General features: G+C 40.1%; 4 protein-coding genes across 4 annotated transcripts; all 4 read right to left on the reverse strand.

Annotated features, from left to right (window-relative positions):
* Positions 1-276: 276 nt before the first annotated feature.
* LOC145903693 (EGF-like repeat and discoidin I-like domain-containing protein 3) lies at positions 277-3,410 on the reverse strand. Its single transcript, XM_082991821.1, has 8 exons — positions 3,207-3,410; positions 2,817-2,939; positions 2,213-2,284; positions 1,919-2,038; positions 1,668-1,790; positions 1,285-1,440; positions 621-799; positions 277-456 (listed from the first exon to the last, which is right to left on the reverse strand). The coding sequence occupies exons 1-8, from the start codon at positions 3,211-3,213 to the stop codon at positions 319-321; spliced, it is 918 nt and encodes a 305-aa protein (XP_082847947.1). The 5' UTR covers positions 3,214-3,410; the 3' UTR covers positions 277-318.
* A 137-nt stretch (positions 3,411-3,547) lies between these two features.
* On the reverse strand, positions 3,548-7,276 carry LOC145903579 (EGF-like repeat and discoidin I-like domain-containing protein 3). The gene is made up of 9 exons (XM_082991673.1): positions 7,136-7,276; positions 6,913-7,071; positions 6,507-6,629; positions 5,838-5,909; positions 5,544-5,663; positions 5,298-5,420; positions 4,881-5,036; positions 4,219-4,397; positions 3,548-4,054 (listed from the first exon to the last, which is right to left on the reverse strand). The coding sequence occupies exons 1-9, from the start codon at positions 7,218-7,220 to the stop codon at positions 3,917-3,919; spliced, it is 1,155 nt and encodes a 384-aa protein (XP_082847799.1). The 5' UTR covers positions 7,221-7,276; the 3' UTR covers positions 3,548-3,916.
* A 1,467-nt stretch (positions 7,277-8,743) lies between these two features.
* LOC145903571 (EGF-like repeat and discoidin I-like domain-containing protein 3) lies at positions 8,744-12,201 on the reverse strand. The gene is made up of 9 exons (XM_082991664.1): positions 12,032-12,201; positions 11,808-11,966; positions 11,402-11,524; positions 10,733-10,804; positions 10,439-10,558; positions 10,193-10,315; positions 9,776-9,931; positions 9,114-9,292; positions 8,744-8,949 (listed from the first exon to the last, which is right to left on the reverse strand). The coding sequence occupies exons 1-9, from the start codon at positions 12,117-12,119 to the stop codon at positions 8,812-8,814; spliced, it is 1,158 nt and encodes a 385-aa protein (XP_082847790.1). The 5' UTR covers positions 12,120-12,201; the 3' UTR covers positions 8,744-8,811.
* A 1,743-nt stretch (positions 12,202-13,944) lies between these two features.
* On the reverse strand, positions 13,945-16,793 carry LOC145903433 (EGF-like repeat and discoidin I-like domain-containing protein 3). The gene is made up of 9 exons (XM_082991516.1): positions 16,667-16,793; positions 16,308-16,463; positions 16,124-16,246; positions 15,685-15,753; positions 15,472-15,591; positions 15,229-15,345; positions 14,779-14,916; positions 14,400-14,572; positions 13,945-14,288 (listed from the first exon to the last, which is right to left on the reverse strand). Exons 1-9 carry the CDS (start codon positions 16,740-16,742, stop codon positions 14,151-14,153), a joined length of 1,110 nt encoding a protein of 369 aa, XP_082847642.1. The 5' UTR covers positions 16,743-16,793; the 3' UTR covers positions 13,945-14,150.
* Positions 16,794-18,285: the final 1,492 nt, after the last annotated feature.

The raw sequence follows: 18,285 nt of genomic DNA on the forward strand, positions 1-18,285 counted from the left end.
GACCACTAGCCATAGAAATCTTTAACGGCGTGTGTCGCAATCGTGGTGACTATATTGTGTTGTTTACCGGTTGGTGTAAATATGCGCAAAGTACAGGTTCTAATGAAAAAATTTTTTTGTGTGATTATAGATTTGTCAACGAATGTTGTTTATTTAAAGTGAGCTCGTTTAGAACATTAATTTCTCAAATAGAGTTTAGCTGCATCTGCAGGTGATTTGTTGCTTGGTAAGTAGAAACAGTTCATACAGTTGTTCCTGTACATATATTTTCCACAGACAAGTACATTTTTCCGAGTATATACTGATATAATGGTAAATTCAACAAGTGAAGTATTCCAGCTGAGTAGCTGGATGTCCAAAGAAGTTTACCACATACAAACGCCAGAACCGGGCAGTGATAGGCTCCCAAAAACGGATTGCAACAGCCGTTGTTTGATCGGTGTTTCCTTTGAAAATCTGAAAACATCGATAAGTACAAACTGTCCCGCTTTACATATGTGTTAATGAGCACATGTTTCAGTCTATATGCAAATTCGAATTATGTTACACGCGACGGTTCTGTGTCGGAGAAGATTTATGTTGTTATACTCGCGCAATCAAAAAACGTCAAACCAATTTACCCTGTCCGTGTTATTCTTTCCCTTAACATACAGCATTCCGATAGTGGAATCACCGTAAGCAAGTTTGTATTTTGTAACCCTCTGGTCTTTTCCTGGTATCGGACGCGCTTTAGTAACAACACCATAAATCTTCCTTGGCCAAAGGAAGTCGACTTGAATCCAATCTCCGGTCGTTGCGGCTGCCACATAAACCGATAGAAGAACTATTACTGTGCGTAGAATAAATTATGTTTGCGACTGTTATTTGGAGCGCATCATACACAAAAAGGTGCCGCGTGTTTACATTGTGCATGTTTGTTGGAGTTACGTTCAACGGAACGTTTAAGTTTAAATAAAACGATTTAAAGTTGTGCAAGCTGCAGACAGATGGCCACTGTTTCGACCTAAAAGGTCTCATCAGTGCAGCTGGTGTGACTATCGGACGACTTTGCTGACCAAACCGCCAAGCAAATACTTCACTTTGTGCTGACTATTGGTCAGCAAAGTCGTCTGCCACCAGCTGCACTGATGAGACCTTTTAGGTGAAAACGGTGGCCATCTGTCTGCAGCTTACACAATTCATATTATTGGCTCCACTTTGCTTATGATTTAAAATGATTAAGTTTTTGCACATTTTAGTTATAGTTTTGCATGGTGAATACATTTGTGGGCATTTGGCACTCACCTTTCGCAGCCCAGGCACCAGCGGACACCGATGTCACGACGCTATTGAGTCGACCGTTGTACGGTTTGAGGGTGTTGCCGAAAAAGCTGGAAGCCGTGATTTGTGCGTCGTTTACAATCGATGAGTTGTACACTCCCGCATAACAAGAAGACAAAACTGCAATAGAAAAGTTACGACCTCGTCAGCCTACTCACGTCCACTGCAGTTTTTCCAAAACTTTCCAAAGAAGCATTCGAATGGACATTATTTTTTCTTATAACCAGATAGTAGCTTCAGAACCCAGTGATTTTGTCAAAGAACCCTAGGGTTCAGTGGAACATGGTATCGCTGGTTTACTACAAGCCGGAGAATTTAATATAAACAAATTTAAACAAGATACATACGCAGGCCACAAAAAGGTCCAGTGTACAACGTTCCGACGCATGAACATCTCGATAACTTGGGCTTCTTGGATCTTATGCATTTTGCCCCATTTTTGCAGGGAGTTTGAACGCAGTTGAGCAGATCTGTGTAAATATACATTGTAGAAATATGGAAAGGCCAATTCATTTCAATTACTATTTCATAACAATGCATAAATCGGCGTCTTCGTACTTGTTGTAAACAACTGTGGTCCTGGTTTGGGCACACTTACTGGCATTACAATTGGGTCCAGAGTAACCGTATCGACAAAGACAGGTGAAGCTGTTCACGTTGTTTACACACGTTCCTCCGTGCATGCAGTACGCGCCCATCCCAGCACAGTTGTCTACATCTGAGAAGCAAAGTTTCTTTATATGTGTTTGTTTTCATTAAAAGAAACTTCGTGCAAGAGTGAAGATGTATTATTTGCAATCTGATTTTGTTTTGTATGAATGAGATAACTTTAATAATAAGGCCGGAAGACACAATGCAAGAAAACGATGCGACAACATTGGGTTTGCTTAACTGTTCGTAAGTGCGTTTCCGCATGATCCGTCAGACGGTCTCCGATAAAACGCCGTGGTAGTAGTTGGCGCAGCTATAACATAAACAATGGTGTAGGTGTGTATTACAGATACATAACGGATCAAAGTTAGCATCAAATCATTAATGGTGCAGGTCAACTCCCGTTTTGCTATAACATTACAGCTTTGTTGTCAGTTCAAGTTGCTCGCAAATTACTATTTCCTGTTTGTGACAAATTAATAAAGCCCACTCTAACAAAGTATTTTTTCGTGTGGGAAAAGTGGCTATGCTAAAAGTCGTTTCAGCATCGGGCAAGTTCGCCATGTTGAAGATCAGTGGTTCGCAACCGTTTTTGGTGTTTTGGGGATAAAACAAATTTTTAGAGCAACTAATAACATGAACTTAGAAAAAAAGACATGAACACAAATTTACATGTGTAATTTATTGTACATTTACATTATATTGGGGTGTTTTATTGGAGAAGACCGTAGATTTATTTATGATATTTTAATGCAGACCACAAAAAAATGATGGTATATGCGGCGTCAAAGAGTCGCGGTTGAGAATGAGTATTGTAGATTAAACAGATGCATATGTTTTCTTACCACCAAACGAATATGAATACGTGGATGCAGCGCATGAGATACTCGTAACTCCCCGTTGCAAACTACCACTGTAGCTGGTCAAAGGTGCCGAACGATAAACCGTCAAAATCCCACCAGTCTTTGCTGACAGAGAATAAAACATTCAAACATAGAAATACTACAATACTCCGTAAATAGTAAATAGTGATGTGGTTAATAAAGTAAATATATTTTGTTCTAATCGTTGAATAATGCACGTGAAGGTTACAAACTGCGAGTCTCTCATCGCTGGAAAGGCTTTTTTATCACTTCCCACTTCACAACTTGGCAACTGCTGCTAACATTTAAGCATAATGATGCAGTGCGTTTTCACAATAGTTGTTTAAACATCGTACATGCATTTAGACTTACCAAGCATTTTGCTGTCGTGAACGGCGCCAACGCAAATGCTGCCGCTCGCATAAGTACCAGTGCCGCACAAACCCTCGGTGTTAGTGCTGGAACAGCCAGAGGGACATTTAAGGTCGCTGCGTTGTGATGTGAACCCTCTTCAGCCTTTCTTTTTCAAAATTTCTATATTTTTCTATTTCGCCACTTTCTTTTCATGGGTGTCGCTGCGCGTTGCTGTGAAATGTGAAAACCGACTTTAACAGTGAAAACTTCTGTTTAATCCAATTTGCAACGTTGATTAACTGATTTGCATATTTGCATGCAATAATGACGTAAACAGGAGCCTTTGCCTTTAAGTGTGGAGCTCCGATATCTTTGGTCTCGCGGTCCGCATCTGTATGACGTCAATGATTGACCACTAGCCATAGAAATCTTTAACGGCGTGTGTCGCAATCGTGGTGACTATATTGTGTTGTTCACCGGTTGGTGTAAATATGCGCAAAGTACAGGTTCTAATGAAAAAATTTTTTTGTGTGATTATAGATTTGTCAACGAATGTTGTTTATTTAAAGTGAGCTCGTTTAGAACATTAATTTCTCAAATAGAGTTTAGCTGCATCTGCAGGTGATTTGTTGCTTGGTAAGTAGAAACAGTTCATACAGTTGTTCCTGTACATATATTTTCCACAGACAAGTACATTTTTCCGAGTATATACTGATATAATGGTAAATTCAACAAGTGAAGTATTCCAGCTGAGTAGCTGGATGTCCGATGAAGTTTACCACATACAAACGCCAGAACCGGGCAGTGATAGGCTCCCAAAAACGGATTGCAACAGCCGTTGTTTGATCGGTGTTTCCTTTGAAAATCTGAAAACATCGATATGTACAAACTGTCCCGCTTTACATATGTGTTAATGAGCACATGTTTCAGTCTATATGCAAGTTCGAATTATGTTACACGCGACGGTTCTGTGTCGGAGAAGATTTATGTTGTTATACTCGCGCAATCAAAAAACGTCAAACCAATTTACCCTGTCTGTGTTATTCTTTCCCTTAACATACAGCATTCCGATAGTGGAATCACCATAAGCAAGTTTGTATTTTGTAACCCTCTGGTCTTTCCCTGGTATCGGACGCGCTTTAGTAACAACACCATAAATCTTCCTTGGCCAAAGAAAGTCGACTTGAATCCAATCTCCGGTCGTTGCGGCTGCCACATAAACCGATAGAAGAACTATTACTGTGCGTAGAATAAATTATGTTTGCGACTGTTATTTGGAGCGCATCATACACAAAAAGGTGCCGCGTGTTTACATTGTGCATGTTTGTTGGAGTTACGTTCAACGGAACGTTTAAGTTTAAATAAAACGATTTAAAATTTTGAAAGCTGCAGACAGATGGCCACTGTTTCGACCTAAAAGGTCTCATCAGTGCAGCTGGTGTGACTATCGGACGACTTTGCTGACCAAACCGCCAAGCAAATACTTCACTTTGTGCTGACTATTGGTCAGCAAAGTCGTCTGCCACCAGCTGCACTGGAGACCTTTTAGGTGAAAACGGTGGCCATCTGTCTGCAGCTTTCACAATTCATATTATTGGCTCCACTTTGCTTATGATTTAAAATGATTAAGTTTTTGCACATTTTAGTTATAGTTTTGCATGGTGAATACATTTGTGGGCATTTGGCACTCACCTTTCGCAGCCCAGGCACCAGCGGACACTGATGTCACGACGCTATTGAGTCGACCGTTGTACGGTTTGAGGGTGTTGTCGAAAAAGCTGGAAGCCGTGATTTGTGCGTCGTTTACAATCGATGAGTTGTATACTCCCGCATAACAAGAAGACACAACTGCAATAGAAAAGTTACGACCTCGTCAGCCTACTTACGTCCACCGCAGTTTTTCCAAAACTTTTATGTCCACGGAACCATGCACGGGTATTTAAGTCGACAAGAAGCATCCGAAGGGACATTATTTTTTCTTATAACCAGATAGTAGCTTTAAAACCCAGTGATTTTGTGAAAGAACCCTAGGGTTCAGCGGAACATGGTATCGCTGGTTTACTACAAGCCGGATAATTTAATATAAACAAATTTAAACAAGAGGCATACGCAGGCCACAAAAAGGTCCAGTGTACAACGTTCCGACGCATGAACATCTCGATAAAATGGGCTTCTGGGATCTTTTGCATTGTGCCCCATTTTTGCAGGGAGTTTGAACGCAGTTGAGCAGATCTGTGTAAATATATATTGTAGAAATATGGAAAGGCCAATTAAATTCAATTACTATTTCATAACAATGCATAAATCGGCGTCTTCGTACTTGTTGTAAACAACTGTGGTCCTGGGCACACTTACTGGTATTGCAATTGGGTCCTGAGTAACCGTATCGACAAAGACAGGTGAAGCTGTTCACGTTGTTTACACACGTTCCTCCGTGCATGCAGTACGCGCCCATCCCAGCACAGTTGTCTACATCTGAGAAGCATAGTTTTTTTATATGTGTTTGTTTTCATTAAAAGAAACTTCGTGCAAGAGTTAAGATGTATTATTTGCAATTTGATTTTGCTTTGTATAAATGAGATAACTTCAATAATAAGGCCGGAAGACACAATGCAAGAAAAGGATGCGACAACATTGAGTTTGCTTAACTGTTCGTAAGTGCGTTTCCGCATGATCCGTCAGACGGTCTCCGATAAAACGCCGTGGTAGTAGTTGGTGCAGCTATAACATAAACAATGGTGTGGGTGTGTATTACAGATACATAACGGATCAAAGTTAGCACCAAATCATTAATGGTTAAGGTCAACTCCCGTTTTGCTATGACATTACAGCTTTGTTGTCAGTTCAAGTTGTTTGCAAATTACTATTCCCAATTGTGACAAATTAATAAAGCCCACTCTAACAAAGTATTTTTTCGTGAGGAAAAAGTGGTTGTGCTAAAAGTTGTTTCTCTGGGTTTTGCGCAGCACCGGGTAAGGTCGCCATGTTAAAGATCGGTGGTTCTCATCCATTTTAGGTGTTGGGGCCAAATGGAAACATGAAGTCCGTAAGAAGCCGCACAGGGACAGTACAAGGATAAAACAAATTTTATGAGCAACTAATTACACGAACTTAGCATAAAAAGACATGAACACAAATTTACATGTGTAGCAATTTAATGTAAATTTACATTGCGTTTGGGTGTTTTATTGAAGAAGGCGTAGATGATTTTTACGATGTTTTAATGCGGACCACAAAAAAACGATGGTATATGCGGCTTCAAAGCGTCGCGATTAAGAAGTAGTATTGTAGATTAAACAGATGCATATGTTTTCTTACCACCAAACGAATATGAATACGTGGATGCAGCGCATGAGATACTCGTAACTCCCCGTTGCAAACTTCCACTGTAGCTGGTCAAAGGTGCCGAACGATAAACCGTCAAAATCCCACCAGTCTTTGCTGACAGAGAATAAAACATTCAAACATAGAAATACTACAATGCTCCGTAAATAGCCAACGGGAGGTGTGGTTGATAAAGTAAATATATTTTGTTCTAATCGGTGAATAATACACGTGAAGGTTAAAAACAGCGAGTCTCGCATTGCTGGAAAGGCTTTTTTCATTGCTGGAAAGATCACTTCCCACTTCACAACTTGTCAACTGCTGCTAACATTTAAGCATAATGATGCGGTGCGTTTTTACAATATAGTTGTTTAAACATCGTACATGCATTTAGACTTACCAAGCATTTTGCTGTCGTGAACGGCGCCAACGCAAATGCTGCCGCTCGCGTAAGTACCAGTGCCGCACAAACCCTCGGTGTTAGTGCTGGAACAGCCAGAGGGACATTTAAGGTCGCTGCGTTGTGATGTGAGTGATCCGAATGTTGCCAAACAGGAAACTGACGAAATTTCGCAATCCAAATGTAAAAAATCGAAGGGTAAAAGCACAAGTTTGCAACTTACTTTCCGTGTAAACGGCGCTGCACTCAAATATCCCAGCCAGGAGAACCAGTAAAACATACCGAAGAATTTCATTGTTGGGCGCCATTTTTTTGCGTGCTTGTAGAACTACAAAATCGGATAATTAGCAAAAATTCTGCTCCACTTCCGGTCTTGGGGCAATTATATGAGAAAAGAAACGAGGTAATTTTTTGTTACGATCGTGTTTTTTCTGATACATATTTCGTCTACTTTTAGGCACCCTCAGTATCTCCGAAAAACATGGCGTTTCAAAACAAAATAGTTGTCAAGGCACAAATTCGAAGACTTTTTATTTGACTTTCTCACGCCTGTCGCATAAGACCACACATAAACTTTGAACTTAATCAACAATGGTGGACTACATAAAACCTTTTCACAACATGAGGCATCTTTTCTGAGAGGCTTATTGGTATATCCTCTCTGCGCCCGACGAACACTTGCTTTACCAACATTACGACAAAAACGGATAGTGCAAAACGGGAAGTTTTGAATTTCTCAGTCAAGTTGCCTGTTATGTAACACAATAACATCCCATCAAAAAAAAGTCGTTGTAAAACCGCTATAACTTTATTGACGTTGAGGTGATGTACTGAGGTGTTGTATAATATCATATGGCTAGTTGTTCCTTGTTGGATATAAACAAACTATACATATTGTAAATAAATATTTTTCGTGGCCAGGTGTGTCGATGCAATAAGGCTATTTTGCACAGTAGAGGAGTTTTTATTATTTTGTCCCATTTCACCACATTTCTGAATGTAAGTCAGCAATAAAAGTTGTGAATTTCTTGATATTTTAAACCTGAAACGCTGTATTAAATTACTGTAGAACAGCCACAAAATCGGTAATAAAAAACATGTTCTGCGCCCTCGAATGGATGTGCGCCTTGTCGGCCTTCTAGTTTGTCCAATGCATAGCTTCCCAAACTTCTTCGCTCGCAAACTCTCTCAATTAAAAAAAAATATTCCGCTACCTCTTATGTTTGACAGTAATCTGAGACGACATTGCGTGCAAGGAGTGAGTATTACCCGTTGAATTGTCCGGTGGACCCGACCCAGTCGTTTTTTTTTTGCTTGTGCCTTTCCCTCTTCAGCCTTTCTTTTTCAAAATCTCTACATTTTTCTATTTCGCCACTTTCTTTTTATGGGTGTCGCTGCGCGTTGCTGTGAAATGTGAAAACCGACTTTATCGGTGAAAACTTCTGTTTAATCCAATTCGCAACGTTGATTAACTGATTTGCATATTTGCATGCAATAATGACGTAAACAGGATCCTTTGCCTTTAAGTGTGGAGCCCCGATATCTTTGGTCTCGCGGTCCGCATCTGTATGACGTCAATGATTGACCACTAGCCATAGAAATGTTTAACGGCGTGTGTCGCAATCGTAGTGACTATATTGTGTTGTTCACCAGTTGGTGTAAATAAGCGCAAAGTACAGGTTCTAATGAAAAAAAATTTGTGTGATTATGAATTTGTCAACGAATGTTGTTTATTTAAAAGTGAGCTCGTTTAGAACATTAATTTCTCAAATAGAGTTTAGCTGCATCTGCAGGTGATTTGTTGCTTGGTAAGTAAAACAGTTCATACAGTTGTTCCTGTACATATATTTTCCACAGACAAGTACATTTTTCCGAGTATATACTGATATAATGGTAAATTCAACAAGTGAAGTATTCCAGCTGAGTAGCTGGATGTCCGTTGAAGTTTACCACATACAAACGCCAGAACCGGGCAGTGATAGGCTCCCAAAAACGGATTGCAACAGCCGTTGTTTGGTCGGTGTTTCCTCTGAAAATCTGAAAACATCGATAAGTACAAACTGTTCCGCTTTACATATGTGTTAATGAGCCCATGTTTCAGTCTATATGCAAGTTCGAATTATGTTACACGCGACGGTTCTGTGTCGGAGAAGATTTATGTTGTTATACTCGCGCAATCAAAAAACGTCAAACCAATTTACCCTGTCTGTGTTATTCTTTCCCTTAACATACAGCATTCCGATAGTGGAATCACCATAAGCAAGTTTGTATTTTGTAACCCTCTGGTCTTTCCCTGGTATCGGACGCGCTTTAGTAACAACACCATAAATCTTCCTTGGCCAAAGAAAGTCGACTTGAATCCAATCTCCGGTCGTTGCGGCTGCCACATAAACCGATAGAAGAACTATTACTGTGCGTAGAATAAATTATGTTTGCGACTGTTATTTGGAGCGCATCATACACAAAAAGGTGCCGCGTGTTTACATTGTGCATGTTTGTTGGAGTTACGTTCAACGGAACGTTTAAGTTTAAATAAAACGATTTAAAATTTTGAAAGCTGCAGACAGATGGCCACTGTTTCGACCTAAAAGGTCTCATCAGTGCAGCTGGTGTGACTATCGGACGACTTTGCTGACCAAACCGCCAAGCAAATACTTCACTTTGTGCTGACTATTGGTCAGCAAAGTCGTCTGCCACCAGCTGCACTGGAGACCTTTTAGGTGAAAACGGTGGCCATCTGTCTGCAGCTTTCACAATTCATATTATTGGCTCCACTTTGCTTATGATTTAAAATGATTAAGTTTTTGCACATTTTAGTTATAGTTTTGCATGGTGAATACATTTGTGGGCATTTGGCACTCACCTTTCGCAGCCCAGGCACCAGCGGACACTGATGTCACGACGCTATTGAGTCGACCGTTGTACGGTTTGAGGGTGTTGTCGAAAAAGCTGGAAGCCGTGATTTGTGCGTCGTTTACAATCGATGAGTTGTATACTCCCGCATAACAAGAAGACACAACTGCAATAGAAAAGTTACGACCTCGTCAGCCTACTTACGTCCACCGCAGTTTTTCCAAAACTTTTATGTCCACGGAACCATGCACGGGTATTTAAGTCGACAAGAAGCATCCGAAGGGACATTATTTTTTCTTATAACCAGATAGTAGCTTTAAAACCCAGTGATTTTGTGAAAGAACCCTAGGGTTCAGCGGAACATGGTATCGCTGGTTTACTACAAGCCGGATAATTTAATATAAACAAATTTAAACAAGAGGCATACGCAGGCCACAAAAAGGTCCAGTGTACAACGTTCCGACGCATGAACATCTCGATAAAATGGGCTTCTGGGATCTTTTGCATTGTGCCCCATTTTTGCAGGGAGTTTGAACGCAGTTGAGCAGATCTGTGTAAATATATATTGTAGAAATATGGAAAGGCCAATTAAATTCAATTACTATTTCATAACAATGCATAAATCGGCGTCTTCGTACTTGTTGTAAACAACTGTGGTCCTGGGCACACTTACTGGTATTGCAATTGGGTCCTGAGTAACCGTATCGACAAAGACAGGTGAAGCTGTTCACGTTGTTTACACACGTTCCTCCGTGCATGCAGTACGCGCCCATCCCAGCACAGTTGTCTACATCTGAGAAGCATAGTTTTTTTATATGTGTTTGTTTTCATTAAAAGAAACTTCGTGCAAGAGTTAAGATGTATTATTTGCAATTTGATTTTGCTTTGTATAAATGAGATAACTTCAATAATAAGGCCGGAAGACACAATGCAAGAAAAGGATGCGACAACATTGAGTTTGCTTAACTGTTCGTAAGTGCGTTTCCGCATGATCCGTCAGACGGTCTCCGATAAAACGCCGTGGTAGTAGTTGGTGCAGCTATAACATAAACAATGGTGTGGGTGTGTATTACAGATACATAACGGATCAAAGTTAGCACCAAATCATTAATGGTTAAGGTCAACTCCCGTTTTGCTATGACATTACAGCTTTGTTGTCAGTTCAAGTTGTTTGCAAATTACTATTCCCAATTGTGACAAATTAATAAAGCCCACTCTAACAAAGTATTTTTTCGTGAGGAAAAAGTGGTTGTGCTAAAAGTTGTTTCTCTGGGTTTTGCGCAGCACCGGGTAAGGTCGCCATGTTAAAGATCGGTGGTTCTCATCCATTTTAGGTGTTGGGGCCAAATGGAAACATGAAGTCCGTAAGAAGCCGCACAGGGACAGTACAAGGATAAAACAAATTTTATGAGCAACTAATTACACGAACTTAGCATAAAAAGACATGAACACAAATTTACATGTGTAGCAATTTAATGTAAATTTACATTGCGTTTGGGTGTTTTATTGAAGAAGGCGTAGATGATTTTTACGATGTTTTAATGCGGACCACAAAAAAACGATGGTATATGCGGCTTCAAAGCGTCGCGATTAAGAAGTAGTATTGTAGATTAAACAGATGCATATGTTTTCTTACCACCAAACGAATATGAATACGTGGATGCAGCGCATGAGATACTCGTAACTCCCCGTTGCAAACTTCCACTGTAGCTGGTCAAAGGTGCCGAACGATAAACCGTCAAAATCCCACCAGTCTTTGCTGACAGAGAATAAAACATTCAAACATAGAAATACTACAATGCTCCGTAAATAGCCAACGGGAGGTGTGGTTGATAAAGTAAATATATTTTGTTCTAATCGGTGAATAATACACGTGAAGGTTAAAAACAGCGAGTCTCGCATTGCTGGAAAGGCTTTTTTCATTGCTGGAAAGATCACTTCCCACTTCACAACTTGTCAACTGCTGCTAACATTTAAGCATAATGATGCGGTGCGTTTTTACAATATAGTTGTTTAAACATCGTACATGCATTTAGACTTACCAAGCATTTTGCTGTCGTGAACGGCGCCAACGCAAATGCTGCCGCTCGCGTAAGTACCAGTGCCGCACAAACCCTCGGTGTTAGTGCTGGAACAGCCAGAGGGACATTTAAGGTCGCTGCGTTGTGATGTGAGTGATCCGAATGTTGCCAAACAGGAAACTGACGAAATTTCGCAATCAAAATGTAAAAAATCGAAGGGTAAAAGCACAAGTGTGTAAGCTTACTTTCCGTGTAAACGGCGCTGCACTCAAATATCCCAGCCAGGAGAACCATCAGTAAAACATACCGAAGAATTTCATTGTTGGGCGCCATTTTTTTGCGTGCTTGTAGAACTACAAAATCGGACAATTAGTAATAAGTTTGGTCCACTTCCGGCTTTGATCTGCCTTAACGAAAAAAATCTAAAGAAATTTGGGGCAGTTAAATGAGAAAAGAAACGAGGTAATTTTTTGTTACGATCGTGTTTTTTCTGATACATATTTCGTCTACTTTTAGGCACCCTCAGTATCTCCGAAAAACATGGCGTTTCAAAACAAAATCCAATGAAATATCAATGTGGGCTTCTTAATGAGATTAAGTGCTTGGATAAAAGTTGTCAAGGCACAAATTCGAAGACTTTTTATTTGACTTTCTCACGCCTGTCGCATAAAACCACACTGAAACTTTGAACTTACTCAACAAAGGTGGACTACATAAAACCTTTTCACAACTCGAGGCATCTTTTCTGAGAGGCTTATTGGTATATCCTCTCTGCGCCCGACGAACACTTGCTTTGCCAACATTGCGACAAAGACGGATAATGCAAAACGGGAAGTTTTGAATTTCTCAGCCAAGTTGTCTGTTATGTAACACAACAACATCCCATCAAAAGTCATTGTAAAACCGTTATTATTTTGTTGACGTTGAGGTCATGTACTGAGGCGTTGTATAATATCATATGGTTGTTTCTTGTTGGATATAAACAAACGATACATATTGTAAATAAATATTTTTCGTGGCCAGGTGTGTCGATGCAATAAGGCTGTTTTGCACAGTAGGGGAGTTTTTATTATTTTGTCCCATTTCACCACATTTCTGAATGTAAGTCAGCAATAAAAGTTGTGAATTTTTTTATATGTTTACCTGAAACGCTGTATTAAATTACTGTAGAACAGCCACAAAATCGGTAATAACAAACATGTTCCGCGCCCTCTAATGGATCTGCACCTTGTCAGTGTGTTTTGTACAGCTTTGCATCATCTTATCAGTTCACTAACCACGATATTGAAGTAGCTATTATTCTTCGTAAACCACCGACAAACTGCTGTGCCCTAACGGACGAACCTGTCCGAACCCAATCGTGGCTGTTTACCCTCTGTTTGTGATTTCCCTTTAGCCTGTCGCCAAATTTTAGTGTCATTGTCACACGTAGAGCTTCTACTTTTTGTCTTTTTCATTCACCACATTTCATTTGAATGTAAGTCAACAATAAAAGTTTTGAATTTTTTGATATATTTACCTAAAACGCTGTATTCAATTTCTGCAGAACAGCTACGAAATCACTAATAACAAACATGTTCTGCGCCCTCTAATGGATGTGCGCCTTGTCGGCCTTCTAGTTTTCCTAATGCATAGCTTCCCAAACTTTTTGGCTCGCAAACTCTCTCAATCAAAAAAAAAATAAATATTCCGCTACCTCTTATGTTTGACAGTATTCTGATTTTTGGATTCTTCTAGAGCAGTAATTTATAATTTTTCTCCCATCGGCAATCGTTTTTGGAAGCGTTTTTACAGTTAAATGTTATATTTTTTGTGAAGCTGGTGAATAATTTGCGACCCCTCAAATTCGTAGTGCAAACCCCGCAATGTCAAAAACCACTGTTTGGAACCCCAACCTAATTGACGCGGAGGACTTGCGTGGGTAAAACCATCGTTTGTCGCTGTCCCAAGGATGAAAGATGTCACGTTGGGTTGTAAAATTTGTCTAATCTTTTGCTTACTGTTTTTCTTATTAAAAAGTTAACACTAAACAATAAAGTCGTTTGGAAAAAGGGACTTAGTCATTATCCGTGTTTCCAAAATGAACAAATGGCCTTGAAATAAACGATCAAGTTTAAAAATATTTTCTTAAGCATAAACACGGCATAATAACACCACATTTATTTACTATTTCTGTTTAACGAGCAATACACAACACAGCGACATTTGTGCACACCAATCATTCAATCCATAACTACACTATATAGTTGTGCAAACAAAACAAAGACCCTTGAAAAAAACGATGTCATGGAAGTACACCTAAACAACAACTACGCTATTGAAAACAATGTTTTTGTACAGTTTTCCATCATGCAAATAGTTTTTTTAACAAGTAGTGTACTCTAACTGTATGGTTGGGTAACCGTAATACCCCTCTACAGTTAGACGCCAGTAGCGCGCGGCGTAGGGGTAACCGAAGTGATTGGCAACATCCTGATTGTAGTTGACATTTCCATTGAAAACCTCAAGAAAAAAAACATTTCAAGGGTAGATTTTAAAAACAAAACAAGCTCGAATTTAAACGAAAATGAATGGAATAATAACATGAATGTAAAACTGTAAAGTATATTTCACCTTGTCCGCACCAGACGCATCCTTGATGAACATAAGATTGTTTTGCAAATCGCCATACGAGATCTTGTACTTTGTAATCCACTGAGCAGTGTTCGGTCTTCCCCTTGTGATGACGCCGCTTATTCTTGTTGGTTTTAGAAAATCGACTTCAATCCACTCGCCCACTTTTGCACCTGTATAAGAAAGGCATGTTTTGCTTTACAAGAAAGATAGTGGAAGGTATTTTGCTTGTATACTGCAAGTAACTTAAACTAACGAACATTGCCGTGGACTGAATCTTCTGTGTGACTTATCGAAGACGCAAAAGTTAGTTACCGAAAATATCGTCATGTTCCATTCACATGGTTTTACAAAAGATATTATCTAGTTCTTTAAATACTCTTGCTTATCCAGCATTGGGAGTCGCCCAATCGACCACGGAAAGCCTCCCAATTGGTGCCATATATGGAAGATGAAGTCATCTGAGAGTTGGCTATGATCGACGAATTGGTGACTCCAGAGTAGCATTGAGACAGAGCTGCAACACAAACATATTGTTTAAATGTTTTGCAAACTTTTGTCCACTTTCTGGAATTAGCTTTCAATTTCTTTTTTTGTGGCATTTCTGGATACAGTGCTTGGCGATTCCTTAGTGCCAACCACACTCAGTTTAAAATATCTGACAAACTGTCAAACAATTTTACTCAGTTGGCTCAGCTTTTTATGCTGTAGCCGACAAGTGAAAGCCCGGGCTTACAACGCTGAACTGGGACATGACAAAGTACCACCATACACGTTCTCATCTTATCTGCAAGCGAAACTGGTTATGCATGTACTTTAAGCATCTTACGTGTATCGCAGAATACTCCCCCGAAGAAACCGACACACTGGCACTGCTTGACTCCTCTCGCTACTTTTGTGCAGTTGCCGGAGTTCAGGCAAGGAGACACTGAACAATCGAGCATGTCTGAAAAAGCATGATTGGGCATTATTTACAAAATAACGTAGCAAATATGGAAAATATATGCAACTCTAACAAGCTTTAATCACATTTGCACGGTTTATGTCGCATTGCGGCTCCTTTACTACGTACTGTACTGGCATTTGGGTCCCGAAAATCCATGTTTGCATGAGCAAGTGAAGCTGTTGACGCCGTTAATACAGGTCGCTTGGTTCTTGCAAAAGTTTGGGATGTCCGCGCAGTTGTCCACGTCTAAAAAAAGGTTAAATTACAGGGCGTGCTGATGCATTGCGCACACGACTGTTGTGCATGGTTTGAAAACAACATCAGTGTCCAACTGCTTACTGTTGGTCAGGGAGTCCGCGCAAGAACCGCTTGCCGGTCTTCTGTAGAAGGAGGTCGAAGCGGAGTTTTCTGTAAGTGAAAACAAACAGTATGAATACCCGGAACGTGCATTCACTCGTTCCAGTAGGGGTCTGGGGCCGGCTTGCAAGAATGTTTTTTTGGGGGCGGTGTCTCTCCCGACTACGGAAATATGCTGAACAACACGCTAAAAAATTGAAAAATCGGCGTTTGCTTGAGCCACGGTGCGCCCTTTTAGGCGTGCGGGGCCCATTTTAAACTCGGGACCCGCATTAGTTAAATCGGTCCAATGTGCTAAGGGCCGCCCTAGTGTTCAAGTATCGCTGGGAATTATTATCGAAAATAAAACATTTCTTGATATATACGCACGCACCGCGACACATGGCTTTATACCTAGAATATTGCTTTTTTAATTTTTTACCTGCGATAGTGTACGAATATGTAGATGTAACGCATGAACTAGTAGTCACTGCATAACGGTTGGTTCCTGTGTAACTGCCTGCCGCACTTGCGCGAGTAACGGTAACGGTACCTCCATGTAAACCTGAGGTGAAAAAATATTGTGTGATAGAATTTTGCCAAATTGGAAGATGGCATTGACTCACGTATGAGTTTTCCATCGTGTACAGCCGCCGCACAGATCCTTCCCCTTGCGTAAGTGCCTGTTCCACAGATGTTGGCGTTGTTAAGGGAACATCCTGGAGGACATTGAACAACTGTCCGTGTGCTGGTCAAGGAGCTGAAGTCAGCCAAACAAGAAACTGAAAAGCAAAATGTTAATACTTTGTTTAAAGATTTAAAATGTAGCGCTACTAAATTGAAGACATAAATTTTAGAACTAAATTGAAGACAATTGTCCTGGCACAAAACGTAGAAAAAACTTCAGGGTTATGGTATTTATATATTAAAATATACTTTAGCTCTAAAATTTATTTGCTAGATATAAATTTAATAAAGCGTATACTTTGAATGACGTTTCCGGCACTTCTGTGTGTTGCTACGAGGAGACACAGCACAGCTACCAAACCAAAATGATCCATGATTTGTTTGAAAAAAGTGATGCAATTTCACTTCTGCAAACACGTATTCCTAAACAGACGTACAAGTGTTAAAAACCAAGAAAATTGTGTCGCGATATGCAAACACGACTAAATCTATATACAATAAAATTCTACTTCCAACCTATAAGTAAAATGAAAGCACGTTTCCCCCTTGCGCCCAACGTAAACTGACCACATCTCTGTAGAGAAACTAGTATTCAAAGGGCCAGGAGGGGACGGGGACGAAAAAATGTAGAAAAAAATTAGCCTGCGCTGCAACAGATCATCCGCTCTACCAACTTCCGAACTTTTATCAGAAAAATCCCTTTCACGGATGCGCATGACGTCCGTGCGCGCTCTGGGTTAAATAAGGATGTTGCTGCCAAATATCAACAAAGCCCGAAAATCTTGCACGTTGAACGGGAAGCGTCGAATTTATCAACAGGACTTGCGACACCCTGCTTCGTTAAGAAATTGCATTCTGTGGAAGGAATTAAATGAGGTTATAGGCGTTTGGATACTGGCCTTTGTTTTTGTTGTACGTGCGGGACAAAAATCTTTTCTAGTCCTGAACCTTTCACTGTTTACATCAGCAATATTTTTGTTGGGTTCGGATCCAATATTATCAGCTTAAAATTGATGTGGGCTTTGTTTGAATATTGTGCAGGCGTTCATCAGGTCGCTTTCTTAAACTTGTGTGATGATCGCTTTGGGCACTCGCAGCAGAGTAATTTAAACAAAGATAATTTACATCTCGCAACAAAAAAATATTATATTTCTGTACCATCATGTGATTGCCACGACCGTCTCGCTCCAAGCACAAAATACGCCCTCAAATAATGTTCACATTTATTACACTAAGAACATAGAGCCTTCAGCAATCACTTTTACGTCATTACTCTCCACAAGGGCATCACTAATTTTTGCAGTCGTTCTGCTTAACCGACAACGTCAAATCACGCATTGCATATAAACTTCGCACTATGCAATAGGTGATTTTCGTTAAGCACGGTTTGACAATTCCTGGTGCTATTCACATGAGAAGCCATGTAGTAAAAACAACACCGATCCTGATATTGTAATGGGCGTCAACAATGCTGGCTCTGCGTTATGCTGGCTTTGTCGGTCCACATAGTTCAAATTATCCTCGCTCCTTCAGCCAATAAGCTTACAAAAAACTTTTTTTTTAAATACCACAGTTTCTTTCAATACTTATCCAGCAGCCTCGAGGCCCTGCAAGGTTTCAAGTATCGATTAGCAAACTTGTGCTTGCTAACAACTGATTAACATTGTAATGCATATGGATACCTCTTGATGGGACGGTTGATATGTAAAATCCTTGCGTAAATGTGCACCTATTTTACATGTTTTGTTTAGCTGTATTTTTGTTAGATGGGATTTAACTCACTGCCTTCTGGTTATGACTACGATGCGGCAGGGAGAAAAAAGGAAGTTTCAACAAAAGTTTAACAATCAGATGTGCCCTTAAAAGTCGACATGTAAAAAGTATTTGCAATATTTCTGTTGTTCTTGTCACGGTCGG

This window comes from Ascidia mentula, chromosome 5 (genome assembly GCF_947561715.1).
Source record: "Ascidia mentula chromosome 5, kaAscMent1.1, whole genome shotgun sequence".
NCBI classification, from domain to species: Eukaryota; Metazoa; Chordata; class Ascidiacea; order Phlebobranchia; family Ascidiidae; genus Ascidia; species Ascidia mentula.

Bases quoted from the DNA above. Each gene is read 5' to 3' on its own strand.
- LOC145903693 (XM_082991821.1), bottom strand. The intron at 2,039-2,212 runs GTTAAGCAAACC...TTTGCTTCTCAG, and splicing joins CGGAAACGCACTTACGAACA to ATGTAGACAACTGTGCTGGG. The intron at 800-1,284 runs GTGAGTGCCAAA...TTTATGTGGCAG, and splicing joins TGGTGCCTGGGCTGCGAAAG to CCGCAACGACCGGAGATTGG.
- LOC145903579 (XM_082991673.1), bottom strand. From the start codon at position 7,220: ATGGCGCCCAACAATGAAATTCTTCGGTATGTTTTACTGGTTCTCCTG. The intron at 6,630-6,912 runs GTAAGTCTAAAT...ATTCTCTGTCAG, and splicing joins TCACGACAGCAAAATGCTTG to CAAAGACTGGTGGGATTTTG. The intron at 5,037-5,297 runs GTATGCCTCTTG...TTTCTATTGCAG, and splicing joins TGGACCTTTTTGTGGCCTGC to TTGTGTCTTCTTGTTATGCG.
- LOC145903571 (XM_082991664.1), bottom strand. From the start codon at position 12,119: ATGGCGCCCAACAATGAAATTCTTCGGTATGTTTTACTGATGGTTCTC. The intron at 11,525-11,807 runs GTAAGTCTAAAT...ATTCTCTGTCAG, and splicing joins TCACGACAGCAAAATGCTTG to CAAAGACTGGTGGGATTTTG. The intron at 10,559-10,732 runs GTTAAGCAAACT...TATGCTTCTCAG, and splicing joins CGGAAACGCACTTACGAACA to ATGTAGACAACTGTGCTGGG.
- LOC145903433 (XM_082991516.1), bottom strand. From the start codon at position 16,742: ATGGATCATTTTGGTTTGGTAGCTGTGCTGTGTCTCCTCGTAGCAACA. The intron at 15,754-16,123 runs GTAAAAAATTAA...TTTCACTTACAG, and splicing joins ATATTCGTACACTATCGCAG to AAAACTCCGCTTCGACCTCC. The intron at 15,346-15,471 runs GTACGTAGTAAA...ATGCTTTTTCAG, and splicing joins GGGACCCAAATGCCAGTACA to ACATGCTCGATTGTTCAGTG.